Source organism: Miscanthus floridulus, chromosome 7 (assembly GCF_019320115.1).
Source record: "Miscanthus floridulus cultivar M001 chromosome 7, ASM1932011v1, whole genome shotgun sequence".
Taxonomy (NCBI): Eukaryota; Viridiplantae; Streptophyta; class Magnoliopsida; order Poales; family Poaceae; genus Miscanthus; species Miscanthus floridulus.
The window spans coordinates 120,438,316-120,451,822 of NC_089586.1; the positions used below are offsets into that span (position 1 = coordinate 120,438,316).

General features: G+C 51.8%; 1 protein-coding gene across 1 annotated transcript; it reads right to left on the reverse strand.

The window, feature by feature from the left end:
- Positions 1-441: 441 nt before the first annotated feature.
- LOC136464504 (uncharacterized protein At3g28850-like) lies at positions 442-2,245 on the reverse strand. Its single transcript, XM_066463450.1, has one exon. The coding sequence runs from the start codon at positions 1,817-1,819 to the stop codon at positions 668-670; it is 1,152 nt and encodes a 383-aa protein (XP_066319547.1). The 5' UTR covers positions 1,820-2,245; the 3' UTR covers positions 442-667.
- Between the last annotated feature and the right edge of the window lie 11,262 nt (positions 2,246-13,507).

Below are 13,507 nucleotides of genomic sequence, written 5' to 3' on the forward strand. Positions count from 1 at the left end.
ATCGAGTCCTCGTATTTAAGTTATGTTTTTACTACCCCGTACGCGCTGCCTGAGACGGCGCGCACGTGGCATTGGCGTATCCTTGCGGCGGTTGCGGGACAAACACCGGCCACCTGCTTCATCGCATCTTCATCCGGTTCACGCATCCCCCTGGTTCAGATGGCACATCGCTCAGAAAAGGGCCGATCAGGCCTCTTTTAGAGTTTCACGGAAGGCCGCAGCAACCGAAAAAGGCAGCTACTTCTACTTCCGCACCAATTCGTGCCTGACCGAGTCCTGCGTCACAAAAACAGTAGTGGCATCACCGGCCCGTGGAAATCTCGTCTTGTTATCAAGGGCTCGCCGCTCGCATTGTTCCATTGGCAAAACTCTTATCACACATTGTGCTCCAGAAGCAAACCTGCAAACGACAAGAGGTGAGAAATGCAATTGCAATCCATATCTGCTCATCAGACTGTTGTCGTCTTGTGCTTGTACACATTCAAATCCGGTCATCATCAACAAAACATAAATACTGGTCATCTGCTGGTTCCATCAGTCCTAATAAAGTTACACATGCGTGTAACTTCTGTACAAACCCTCAGCTAGAACGACAAATACTCCTGAACAAAATCTTACAAACCTACAGTAATAAAAATCCCATAACCCATAGCAGCTCTGAGATTTTTCACAAGGAGCAGAGGGGACACCGCACTAGCCCGTTCTCGTTGCACTCGGGGCACCGCCTGAAGGTGCCCACCTCCTCGAGGAACACCTTGCAGCTGCCGGAGCATTCCTCGCAGGGCACGAACCGCACGCCGCCGCAGCTGGAGCACGCCTCCAGGGCAATGCCCTTGCCGCCGGAGCTCGGCGGGGGCGCCATCTCGCAGGCCTCGAGCGCCTTCGACAGCTCGCCGGCCTCGTGCATCCGGCGGACCTCCTCGGCGCCGCCCAGGTGCCTGCCGTCCGCGAACACCTGCGGGATCCTGCTGCCCGCGGTGGAGCCCAGCGCGGCGTGGAGCTCGTCCTTGAACCCCGAGTGCATCGACAGGTCGCGCTCGTCGACGCGCACGCCGTAGCTCTGGAGAATGGACTTGGTGGACCAGCAGTCCTCGTACGTCTTGCGGATGCCGCGGAGGCTGGTCAGGTACAGCACCACCTTCCGGGCGCTGTCCGGCGGGGGCGGCAGAGCCGGCGGCTGCGGCTGCGGCGGCGCCAGCTTGGCGAGCTTCGCGTCGATCCTCTGCTGGAATGCGCTGACCCGCGCGCGCACGATGCCCGGGAACCTCTGTATCTCGCGCTTCTTGACGCCCACCTCGTCGCCGCCCCCGCCACCGCCCAGGCCGTCAGGCTTCTTGATACACTCCTCAATGCCGGGGTCGTCCGGCGGCGGGGGTATCTCATCCAGCGCCTTCCGGAACTCGGCGATGACGTCCGGATCGAACTCCGGCGATCCTGGGGCCGACTTCTCCCGCCGCTCCTCGCCGTCGGCGTCGCCCTCCTCGTCCTTGTCATCGAGGCCGTCCATGAGCTCCCACACGTTGATCACCTCGGGCTCGCGGACCTGCGTCTTGGCCGGCGACCCTGGCACCTGTTTCTGCCGCCGCATCAGCTGCGGCTTCAGCGGCAGCGGCGTCGTCTTCGCCGCTCCGACAACTCCGCCGTCGTCGCGCCACTTCATCATCTCCTCCTCGTCCCGGTCGAGGCTGAGCGACCCCAGCTTGGAGGACTTGAGCGCGACGGTGTGGTGAACGCCGCCGGAGCGGCTCCGCGCGTGCGGCGACCGGCCGCCACCCCGGACGCCGCCGCGCAGCGCGTGCCTGGACCCCGTGCAGCCCATCGGACAGCCGCCACGGTACGATCCAGAGAGCAGCCCAGATCGAATCGGCAGCGGTAAGGCACAGTAGCTCAATGTCGGCGGGGAGCCTTGTTGGAGGAGCACTGGACCATCCCTTGACAAGAGCAGAGCAGCTGGGCCAAGAACAGCGAGGTCGAACAGCTACGGCCAATTCAGAGGAAGGAACCGGTAGGTAGCTGGGCGCGTCGCCCCCGCCCCCGTCCTCTCGCCACCAGTCCAAGCGCGGACGGGGTCAGTCAAGCGTGGGGGGGCTCGACGGCGATCGAGGCGGGGAGGTAGACGGAGTGGCGAGCCTAGCAGGTGGGCGAGATCTGAGGCGGGGCGAGGCTGGCTGCGATGCGAGGGGGGAAAGGAAGGAAAGGGAGGAAACGCTTTAAGCCGCGCGATTAACGGAGCGTTTCGGGTCACGGCCTCACGGCACGGGCGGGTGGCCGCCGTAATAACTCGCGCGTAAAGCGTAATAACTCGCGCGTTTCGGTTGGGAGTCGTGGACTCGTGCCCGTGCCCGTGTCTTCGTGGAGTCCCCGGCCGCGCGGAACAGGTGGGCGGAATCATTGCCCGCTGGTCAGTGCCCGCCGGGAAGCGGCTCTGCCCTGGTGGCTATGATAGGCTGGAACTAGGGGAGCCGGGATTATCCGCATCGGCGGGAGAGACTACAGCATCGGATCGAGCAGTCCAGCGGCTGTATCAGAAATTGGGGCCACGATCCTCCGAGTACAGGAGTTAGGCCCGTTTAGATTTCAAAAAATTTCACTCTAAAGTGTCAAATCGAATCTTGCAGCACATACACGAAGTACTAAATATAGATGAAAAAAAACTAATTGCATAGTTAGATGAGAAATCGCGAGACGAAACTTTCAAACCTAATTAGTCCGTAATTAGACACTAATTACCAAATATAAACGAAAGTGCTCCGAACCAAAAAAAAAAATAAAAAAAATTTGAGAACTAAACGCGCCCTTAGGACCAGCCTCTGCGCGCAACGTCCGTACGCTGCTAAAATGCCAGACCTGTCAATTCGGCACCATCTGCGATGCAGTGGCTGGGCGCCAATGGTGATTGGATTTCCATTTTCCAGGTGCCCTTGATGGTTAAATCGTGTTGCAAGTTGTTGCGAACTAGTGGGAATGTGCGCGCGCGAGCTCGCTTAGAATTTGTGGGAACAGTTCGAGTGGCTTGGGCCCTGTTTAGTTGCACCCCAAAGCGTTAAAATTTTCAAGATTTTCTGTCACATCGAATCTTTGGACGCATGCATGAAGCATTAAATATAAATAAAAAATAAAACTAATTACACAGTTTAGACGAAATCCACGAGACGAATCTTTTAAGCCTAATTAGACTATGATTGGACACTAATTGCCAAATAACAACGAAAACGCTACAGTAGCGTTTTGCCAAAAATTTTGGCATCCAAACTGGCCCTTGGTATTTAACCTTGCTGCAAATACGGTTCGTGGACCACTCATGTCGCCTACTGTGCCTTGTATTTTTGAACCTAGCAAGCCGGGCGTTCGAGGATAGTGAATTCTGAACTTGAATTTGACGCCGCGGGCAAGGCAAGCTGAAAGCTTGCAACGAACGATGCGAGCGACGGAGTAGTAGCAGCCACACTGGCTCAGGGACCTGTCCCCGTCGCTGCAACGCAGCAGCTTCGCCCTTTTCTCTTTGTCGCTTAAGAAAACTCCGCAGTTGCACAGCTGAAACAGCGAGGCGTCGTCGGTGTCACTGTCTGTCACCCCACACCCGGTAACGTACATACATGTCAATCCGCCGACGCGCATATATCAACGGCGTACTGAAACTGAAAGCTCAGAGTCTGAACTGGGAACTGGCCAAAGGTTTTACACAGTCCAACGCGCACCGCCATGCACAGCACTTCTCTTCAGTCAGGTCAGGTGACCGCGCTCGCAGAACAGTTCAAGCTTTGAACGGCGCTGCCGCGATCTCACCGACGCCCGCCGCGGGAGTTGGACCAACGCGAGGGCGATTCGAAGTTTCCGACCCTTTCCGGCACGAAACCTGGGCAGTATTTCGCTTGTTGGTTGGTGGCGCCGAGTGCCGATCGGCGACTTCTGACCGTGCCGAGCAGGTGAGGGCTGTTAGAGCGATCTGTAGCCTAACGGGACCCAACGGTCTAGTTGGATCTTTGATTCGTGTCCTGATCGAGGCATCCAGCCTATCATGGCTGGAGAACCTCTGTCACTCTGCACTATAAAAAGAGGTGGTGGCCGGCGGCTCTTATCACGATGTTCGCTTGAGCCGAGCTCCCCACCGACAAACCCTAAACCTGATCTAAGTGAGGGGCGCAGCCAGTGACGGGAAGTACCTCCATCACAGCATTGTGCCGTCATCAATCTTCACCGCCGGCACCGCATCTCCGACACGTCTTCCCCGACCGTCGCTGTCCGTGCACAGACTTCACCAATGAACTCGATGGAGGCCTCTGGATCTACACCTTCCGCGGTATCAGATTCGTCAGACCTCATCCACCTCTCTCTGTCTCTCTATCATTGCACTAGAACGTGTTCTAGGTCTTTGTTTCATCAAACACCCCGGCTAGATCTATGGTCCTAGCGATTCAACAGTTTTAACAATGGTAACAGAGTCAGGTTTAGATATAGATCTAGCTTATCAGTCTAGATCCTTTCGGATTTGAGAGAAGGAGGGCTCGATTTCACGTCTAAACCGAACTCTAAAACCCACAATCAATTCGGGAAAAAGAAACAGTAAAACCCTAATCCTAACTTCGATCCCCATCCCAAATCGGTTTAATCCAAGCACCAAAAGAGAACCAAATCCGAAGGGAAAGAAGGGGAAAGGGTGGCCTACCTCGCCGCTGCGCAGCGATACTGCCTTGCCGGCGCGCGGGGAAAAGAACGCCAAGCCGGGGCGCTGCTCGTCGGGCTCGGCCAAAGGGGCGCCGCGGCCAGGCCGCTCGACGGCGGCGCGCTCACCCGCTGGGGAGCTCGCACGCCGGCGAGGGGGCCGGCGACGGCGCCATGGCTGCCCGCTCGCCTCGCTGTGGTGAGGAGAGAAGAGAGAGCGGCGAAGAAAGAGAGGTGAAGGCCGAATGGCCGCTAGGGTTTGGGGACGCGGCCGAGGGGCGGTTTTGTTCACCCAAAGATGCCGCGCAGCCGTCCGATGCAGACGGACGGCTCAGATTGAACGGACCGCGTCGCGGCCCAGGCGGGCGAGCGCGCCGTGGAGCTTTGTCGGCCCAGGCCCATGTTGCGGCCTGGGTGGCAGCTCGCGCGCGCGGAGGCGATGGGCCGAGCCGGCTTTTTGCCGGTTTTGGGCCAAAACAGTAAAGAATGAGACCGGTTTCGTATTTTTCTTTTTCCAGAAAATTGAAAAATAGAAATTGGCTCAAAAGAAAATAGAAAAAGTATTTTTTTCCTATGGGTAAAATTCAAGAAAATAAGTTCATTTATTCCGCTGCGTATTTAAAAATGTTATTTTCATTATTAAATTCGAACCAACGGGAGAATTTAATTTTAAAAAATAGATATATTTTAATTGATCATAATATTGTTATTATTCTGACCAACGTTGATTAATGGCAATATTATGACGCTTTGTCGTGCATTAATTCTATTTCTACCCAACGGTGATGTAGAATTAGTGTAGAGAACAATTGCATGTTTTAATTTTGACCAACGTTGGAACTAAGACATGCAATTGTTATTGTTATCATTTATGTTCTCACTCTATTTGAATTGTGTTTTCAGACGGATACAACTTGATGAGTTGTATCAAAGAAATCCCCACTCTCAAAGGTGATAACTATATTGAGTGGAAGAAAAAGATCGACCTAGCCTTCATCTTGGCTGAGGTGAACTGGGTAGTCACCACACCGTGTTCCACAGAGCCTGTGGCACCGGTGAGGGAGACAAACGGGGCTGATGCCATTTGGGCAACCAGAGAGAGGGATTTTGCATCCCAAAGAATGTCCTATGACCTTGAGCATAGGAAGTGGGTCAATGCCAACAAGAAGTGTTTGGCTGTGATAAAAACACAATTGAGCCTGTAATTATGGGTTTAATCCCAGAGTGTGACACCGTCACCAAGTATCTCGAAAAAATAAAGAGTCAGTTCACTAGCTCTTTAAAGACATATGCTACCCAGCTGATAAAGTAGCTGATAACAGAGAGGTACTCAGGTAATGGTGGCATTAGAGAGCACATACTAAGGATGAGCAATTTGACATCTAAGCTAAAACAAATGTGTCGGGTTCATAAACCCGGGGTCCCTTGGGGACCGACTTCCACGCCCAGGCTCAGCCTAGGAAAACAACATGTACTTCATGGGCCGACCCAAGAGTCTAAGACACAGTCCGGTTGCCGACCGAAAGGTCTACCCAAAAGAACAAGCGTCCGCTCGTCAACTTCTTCGGCCCACCTCTCCGACCGGAGCACTTGCTTCGGGCACCAGCCGCCTCTGAGCGGTCTCTTCGATTGGAAGGACTGGTCTAAAACGCTGCTTCCGACTCCGACCCCGTGACTCCGACTGGGGACCCATAGGAAGCCTGCTTACTGCTCTTCTCCGACTGGCGTGGCCATGGCCGACTGGGGCCATCCGACCGGGGACGTCCACTCGAAAGGGACCAGGGGCGAACGGAGAAGGCAGCGCACAAGTCAAACCACGATACCAGGACCATACCCTGTACGCCTGCGGGAACAGTACTCCACTACCGCCCTGACACAAACAGTATTGTAGGAGCCGACATTTGTGTCTACAGTATTGTAGGCGCCATTGAGCTCCCATACGGCAAAAAGCCCCCCATGCCTCTGGGCATCGATAGTGGGCGTCAGGGATCACCATACCTAGTACACGTGGCAAGGGCTCCTCACATAACAATAGTATTTTGTAGGTACAAACATCCACCCTTCCTGAAGAAGCCAACGCACCCTCCCATATGCACCTAATATTCTACAGTGATATCAATAGTATTGTGGGCGCCTACCATCATCGCTACCCTCATCGACGTGGGCAACAAGGCTTAGAAACATCCATACTCTCTCCCTCTCACCTGTAAAGCCATCCCCTTTATCTATAAAAGAGGATGTGCCCCTCTAAAAAAGAGAGGTCGACTTCTTCAAGTTCAGACTCACTAGATCGATAGCTCACAACCCCTCAAGCACACGCTTGGACTTCTAGCTCATAGCGGAGTTCCGATCGCCCTTGGCCCTTTCGGTCGGACCCGACTGGGCCTCTTGAACAGCCCTCGTTTCTCCTTCTCGTTTGTAACCCTGCTACAGACTTCGAGCATCTGGACTTAGAAATAAAGTCACCGGCCGACCCAAACTGGACATAGGGCAGGTTGCCTGAACCAGTATAAATCCTATGTCATTGAGTGCTAGGTCACCTCCGATCACAACGTACAGCAAAACTACAAATATTCACTAGTTGGTTACTTTCTGTACCGACACAATGGATCTGGCTCTCAAGGATGAGTTCCTTATCCATCTGGTTTTTGCTTCCTTACCAAAAGAGCTTGACACTTTTGTTGTCAACTACAACATACAGCCCGAGAAATGGGAACGTTGCGTGCGACAATATGAATGTATCCTCGTCTACGGATGTAAACAGAAAATGAAAGAGAGCTCACGATGCATTGTCAAAATTATGGCACTATCATTTAGGCCATATTTTGATGGGAATAATAGAAAGACTAGTTAAGAATGATATTCTTCCTCCATTAGAGCTCTCAGATTTAGAACAACGTAGAGATTGTATAAAAAGAAAGTATGTAAAGAAAATTAAGAAAGATGTCAAACGAAGCACAGGAATTCTACAGATTATTCACATAGACATCTGTGGTCCCTTTCCTATAAAGAGTATGGATGGTTATGATTCGTTCATAACATTCACAGATGATTACTCCCATTATAGCTATATTTATCCAATCAAAGAAAGAACAGAAGCATTGGATAAATTTAAGATATTTAAGGCAGAAATTGAAAACCAACACAATTTAAAGATTAAGATAGGTAGGTCCGACCGTGAGGGGGAGTACTACGATCGGCATACCCCATATGGCCAAGTTCCTAGATCTTTTGCAAGGTTCTTACAGGAGAATGGCATAGTAGCCCAGTATTCTACACCGGGCGAATCTTAGCAGAATGGAGTAGTTGAAAGGTGTAATCGTACCCTGATGGATTTGGTGCGTAGTATGATAAGTTACTCCACCTTACCGATGAGCCTATGGATGGAGGCGTTAAAAACCGTTATTCATATTCTCAATAGAGTACCAAGTAAGTCGGTGCCCAAAACATCGTATAAGTTGTAGACAGGAAGAGTACCCTCACTAAACCACTTACGTGTGGGGGGAGTCCTGCTGAGGCTAAAGTATTTAACCCAAACATTGGGAAGCTAGATCCCAAAACAGTAAGTTGCCATTTCATTGGCTACCCAGAAAAGTCAAAAGGTTTTCGTTTCTACTGTCTAGATAGACATACAAAGTTTGTGGAAATGAGACACACTGTCTTGCTAGAGGATGAATTGATGAGGGAGAGCATGGTAGCTCGAGAAATTGACCTTGAAGAGAAGCGGGTGTATGCGCCCACTCCAATGATTCATGAGCCATTTTTCTCACTACCTGTTGTCGCTGCACCGACAGTATAAGATACTGTGGTGCCAGCACCTATTGTTATTCCGCCTGTGGCAACAATGAATGACGATGAGGAACCTATTCTTTAGGATCCTATAGAACTAATTGCCACACATGAGGGGGAGCAACAATAACCTCAAACAGAAGATGTGCCAAATGTGGAGGCCCCTAGAAGGAATCAAAGAGTTAGAAAATCAACTATTCCTGCTGACTATGAAGTATACAACACTAAGGAATTTCAATTGGAGAATGATCCCACCTTATTTGAAGAAGCCATGAGAAGTGATCATTCATCAAAGTGGCTTGAGGCCATGGAAGATGAAATAAGATCTATGAATGCCAATAAAGTTTGGGATTTAGAAATAATTCCTAAAGGAGCCAAAACAGTAGGCTACAAATGGATCTACAAAATAAAACTTGACTCTCAAGGGAACATAGAGCGATATAAAGCGTGACTTGTGGCAAAAGGCTTTACGCAAAGAGAAATGATTGATTACAATGAGACCTTTTCTCCAGTCTCATGTAAGGATTTCTTCAGAATCATAATGGCATTAGTGGCACATTACGATTTAGAATTACATTAGATGGATGTAAAGACGGTATTTCTCAATGGGGACTTAGAGGAAAATGTTTATATGGCACAACCGAAAGGTTTTGTCATGGAAGAAAAAGAATGAATGGAATGCCGCCTAAAGAAATCCATTTATGGATTAAAACAAGCTTCAAGACAGTGGTACTTGAAGTTTGATCAGACAATAAGGAATTTTGGGTTTAAAGAGAATATAGAGGACAATTGTGTCTATACAAAGTTTAAGAATGGGAAGTTTATCTTCCTTGTTCTGTATGAGGATGATATCTTACTTGCTAGTAGTGATGTCCGTCTACTACTAGAGACAAAGAAGTTTTTGTCCTCAAAATTTGATATGAAAGATCTTGGTGAAGCTTCGTTCGTTCTAGGGATCGAGATTCACCGAGATAGAAGTAAAGGGGTATTAGGATTGTCACAAAAGGCATACATAGAGAAAATCTTAAAGAAATTCAGTATACACAAATATAGTCCCTCACCTGCTCCTATAGTCAAGGGCGATAGATATGGGGATTTTCAATGCCCTAGGAACCAATATAAGATCGATCAAACGAAAGCGGTTCCATATGCTTCAACTATCAGAAGCTTGCAATATGCTCAAGTATGCACGCGCCCTGACTTGGCATTTGTTACCGGGTTACTTGGCAGATTCCAGAGCAATCCTGGAATAGAACACTGGAAATTAGTAAAGAAAGTCTTACATTATTTGCAAGGAACGAAAGGCCTCACGATGACGTATAGAAGATCTAATTCACTCCATATAGTGGGGTATTCAGATTTTGATTATGCGGGAGATGATAGAAAATCCACGTTTAGATATGTATTCACTCTCACAGGGGGAGCTATTTCATGGAAAAGCTCAAAACAAACTATTACTACATCGTCCATAATGTATACCGAGTTTGTAGCGTGTTATGAGGCAACGAGGTAGGTGAACTGGCTAAAGAAGTTTATACCCGGTTTGAAGGTGGTTGACGACATCTATAGACCACTAAAGCTATACTGCGATAATAATCTGGCAGTACAGTATGCTCATAACAATAAGTCAAATGGTGCTGCCAAACACATTGACATAAAGTATTATGTTGGGAAAGATAAAGTTCGGGATCAAGTCATGAGTCTTGAGCATATAAGTACTGTCGGTGTTTCGAACAAATACCGGCAAGTAAATTTATAATTGATGCGCGTTAGGCCTGGATGGTGCACTAAAGGACACAAGGATTATACTAGTTCGGGTAGAATGTCTCTACGTCCAGTTTGCTGCTGCTGCTCGTGTTATTAGTACTGAAAATGGTTCGTAGTAGGGGGTACAAAACAGTCGAGAGAGGGACGAGTCCCAAGTCTCTGATGGAATGATCAAAAAGGTTGTCGAGAGCTTGGTCGCTGCTCAGCTGTGTTTGTCGTGTCGTGTGTGTGTTCCACTTCTCTATCAAGAGTCGGTCCCCCTTTTGTTGGAGGAAGCGCACCCCCTTTTATAGATGAAGGGGACGGCTTTACAAGTGAGAGAGGAAGGGCGCATATGCTACCGAGCCTTGTTGCCCATGTCTACCCGGCTCTGTTGCCCATACCGGTGGGTACCAGATAATGGTAGGTGCCTACAACACTGTTGATGGCTGTAGAGTACTACTCTACAAGGTATGGTCTCTGGTACAGTGGTTTTGACTTATAAGCCTTGCCCTGCCTTTCTCCACACGCCTTCTAGTTCCTATGAGCCCCGACCGAAGGGACGTGGGGGTCAGAGTTAGAAGTAGCGCTTTGGACAGGCCTTCCGATCAGAGAGGGCGTCCGGAGGCCAAAGCGAGTGCTCTGATCTGGTGGGCCTAAGGGGTCATGGAGCGGGCGCCGCTCCTTTGGGACCACAGCATGGTGACAGTACATCCATCATCGTAGAGGGCGCGAGTCTCTTCCTAGACCGTAGTGGTTGTCGTATGTCTATGTCGGGTCCTGTGTCCGAGGGCTGAAGGCGATGCCTACAACACTATTCGAACTCTACAATGCCAGAATGGTCTAAAGCGCCCATCCCATCGTATCCTGGTAGTACTTTTCCTGCCACGGCGTAGGGCATGGTCCTTGGCACTGCGTTTGACTTGAGTGTCATGTCATACCTCATGCTCATCCTGATGATGGAGCAGGGTGTACTTGTAGGATGAGGTGGAGTCTGCCCTCGGCCGTCGGTCAAGGCGGAGCCAAGCCCTCGGAGGTCGGGCGAGGCAGAGCCTAGCCCTTGGGGGTCGGGCGAGGAGGAGTCTAGCCCTCGGGGTCCGGGCGAGGCAGAGTCTGACCCTTAGGGGTCGAGAGAGGCAGAGTCTAGCCCTCGAGGGTCAGGCGAGGCGGAGTCTAACCCTCGGGGGCCGGGTGAGGCGGAGTCTGACCCTCAGGGGTCGGGCGAGGCGGAACCAGTCTCCCGTCGTTTCAGACAAGAGACATAGCAACGTTCTCATCTGATCGGGAGTGTCAACGTTTGATGGTTTATCAGTTCCACCTCACCGGGGTACCCCGGTATTTGGTTCCCGACAGTAGCTCCCGAGCCCCCAAGTGATTCGAGCAGAATCGCCCAAGGAGTATTTTGATTTGCCATCGGGTGCGCGCGAGTGCACCCGATGGGTGTAGCCCCCGAGCCCTCGAGTGATTTGGGCAGAATCGCCTGGGGGGTCCTTTGGACCCTTCGCGAGTAAGGCTATGAGGTTTGGTTTCGTCAATTCGGAAAGCTTTAATGGAACCCTAGTGTCCTGTTTGCAGAGATTTTGCCCTGGGTTAACCTGGTTGGGGCTCGACTTCGGATCTAGGCCCAGTTGATGCTCGTGTACCTAGGTTTTGGTTGCTTATGGGCCCATCTTTTGTTGGGTTGGTCGTCGAGACTGTTGGGCCGATCCCTGGACGTTCCAGGCCCAGGTGGGCCTGAGAAGAAGCGTTCTAATCCATGTCCCATCTATGGGAAAGGAGTCTGGTCTGCTTGGGAAGGCGAACCATCCAGCGCGGTTTTAGTGGGAAAGGATAGGGATTGCAGGATCGTATCCTGCAAGGTGACGCGGCGGTGCGTGTGGCAGATCTGGAGATCGAGGTGGACGGTTGCGCTTCTCGCATCCGTCGCCCCTATAAAACCACGGGGTCCGCCCCTAGGGTTCCGTACTCTGCCTTTTCACCTTCGCGTCGCCAACCTCCGCCGTCAATCACTAGAGCCTCCACCATCAATCGCCAGAGCCTCCGACACACGCACTACTCCCGCCATTAAACTCACCACTGCCTTCTTCCCTGTGCTGCTCCCGCCGTCGCAATGGACCCGGGATACAAATCCAACATCTCCCGTCAGCACTTAGAGGGCCTCGTCTGCCGAGGCCTCCTTCACCCGTTGACCGCCACCGAGGAGTGGCGGCTGCTCGATGAAGAGGAGGAACCGGAGCCACCCGAAGGGTACATCGTGTCTTTCGCCCACTTCCATGAGCGGGGATTCGCCATGCCCGCCCATCAGTTCCTTCAGGGGCTGATGGACTACTACCAGGTGGAGCCTCAACACCTTACCCCCAATGGGACCGCCTCACCAAGGAGGCCCGGCTACGAGGAGATGTGGGAGCGCAGCTGGCTGCCGCCCAGCAACGAGAGGCCAAGGCGTGTTGGGACGTGGAGGAGATCCATGGGATGTTCGAGGACCTATCAGCGAAGGTGAAGCTAGATGGGGAGGAGGCCACCAGGATCCAAAAGGAGTGGGACGAGCTGCTCTAGAAGGACGCTGCGGCTAGTGAGCAGGCCGTCGAGCTCCTGGCGGAGCTAGAGACGGAGCGGGACCTCAAGCTGAAGGCTGAGGAGAGGTCCACGGTGTTGCAGCAGAGGGTGGACCGAGACGCCGAGGTGATCGCCCAGTTGTGCAGGGAGCAGGATGAGCTACGCCGGACTGAGGAAAGACTTCGCTCGAAGCATGGCATAGCTCGTGAGGATCGCGACCGGGCCATCCGGGAGCACGACGAGGAGCGTCGGGTGGTCGAGTCCCTCCGGGCGGACCTTGGAGCCACGGTGAACCGAAGGTTGGGCGCCAAGGACGTTGCTGCTAGGCTGGATAAGGAGCTTACTGAAGTGCAAGGGATCCTTCAGACCGAGAGCAACGAGCACGACCTTCTGCAAGCCGCTGTCGGGGTGGTCATCGATGACCTAGGGGAGGCGCAACCAGAGGGAACCAGCTCGCTCACGACTCATGCTGTGGGTATCACAACGCGGGTAGGGCAACTTGAGGAGGACGCCTTTCACGTCATGATCACCCAGGCCTTCGCCGTTGCCTGTTCTCATTGTGATAAGGAGATCAATTTGGAGGTAATGAGCCAAGGCTTTGCGCCGGTCTATGAAGATGCTGAGCTGGACGAGATGGAGAAGGCGGTGGCTCCCCTTGCATGGAACCTGACGAACAGGCTGAAAGAAGAGGTTCTCCCTTCATGGAAGTAGTTAGTTGAATAAGTTTGATAAACACTTATCTATAATATGTGAA

Coding starts and splice junctions, on each gene's coding strand:
- LOC136464504 (XM_066463450.1), bottom strand. CDS start 1,819: ATGGGCTGCACGGGGTCCAGGCACGCGCTGCGCGGCGGCGTCCGGGGT.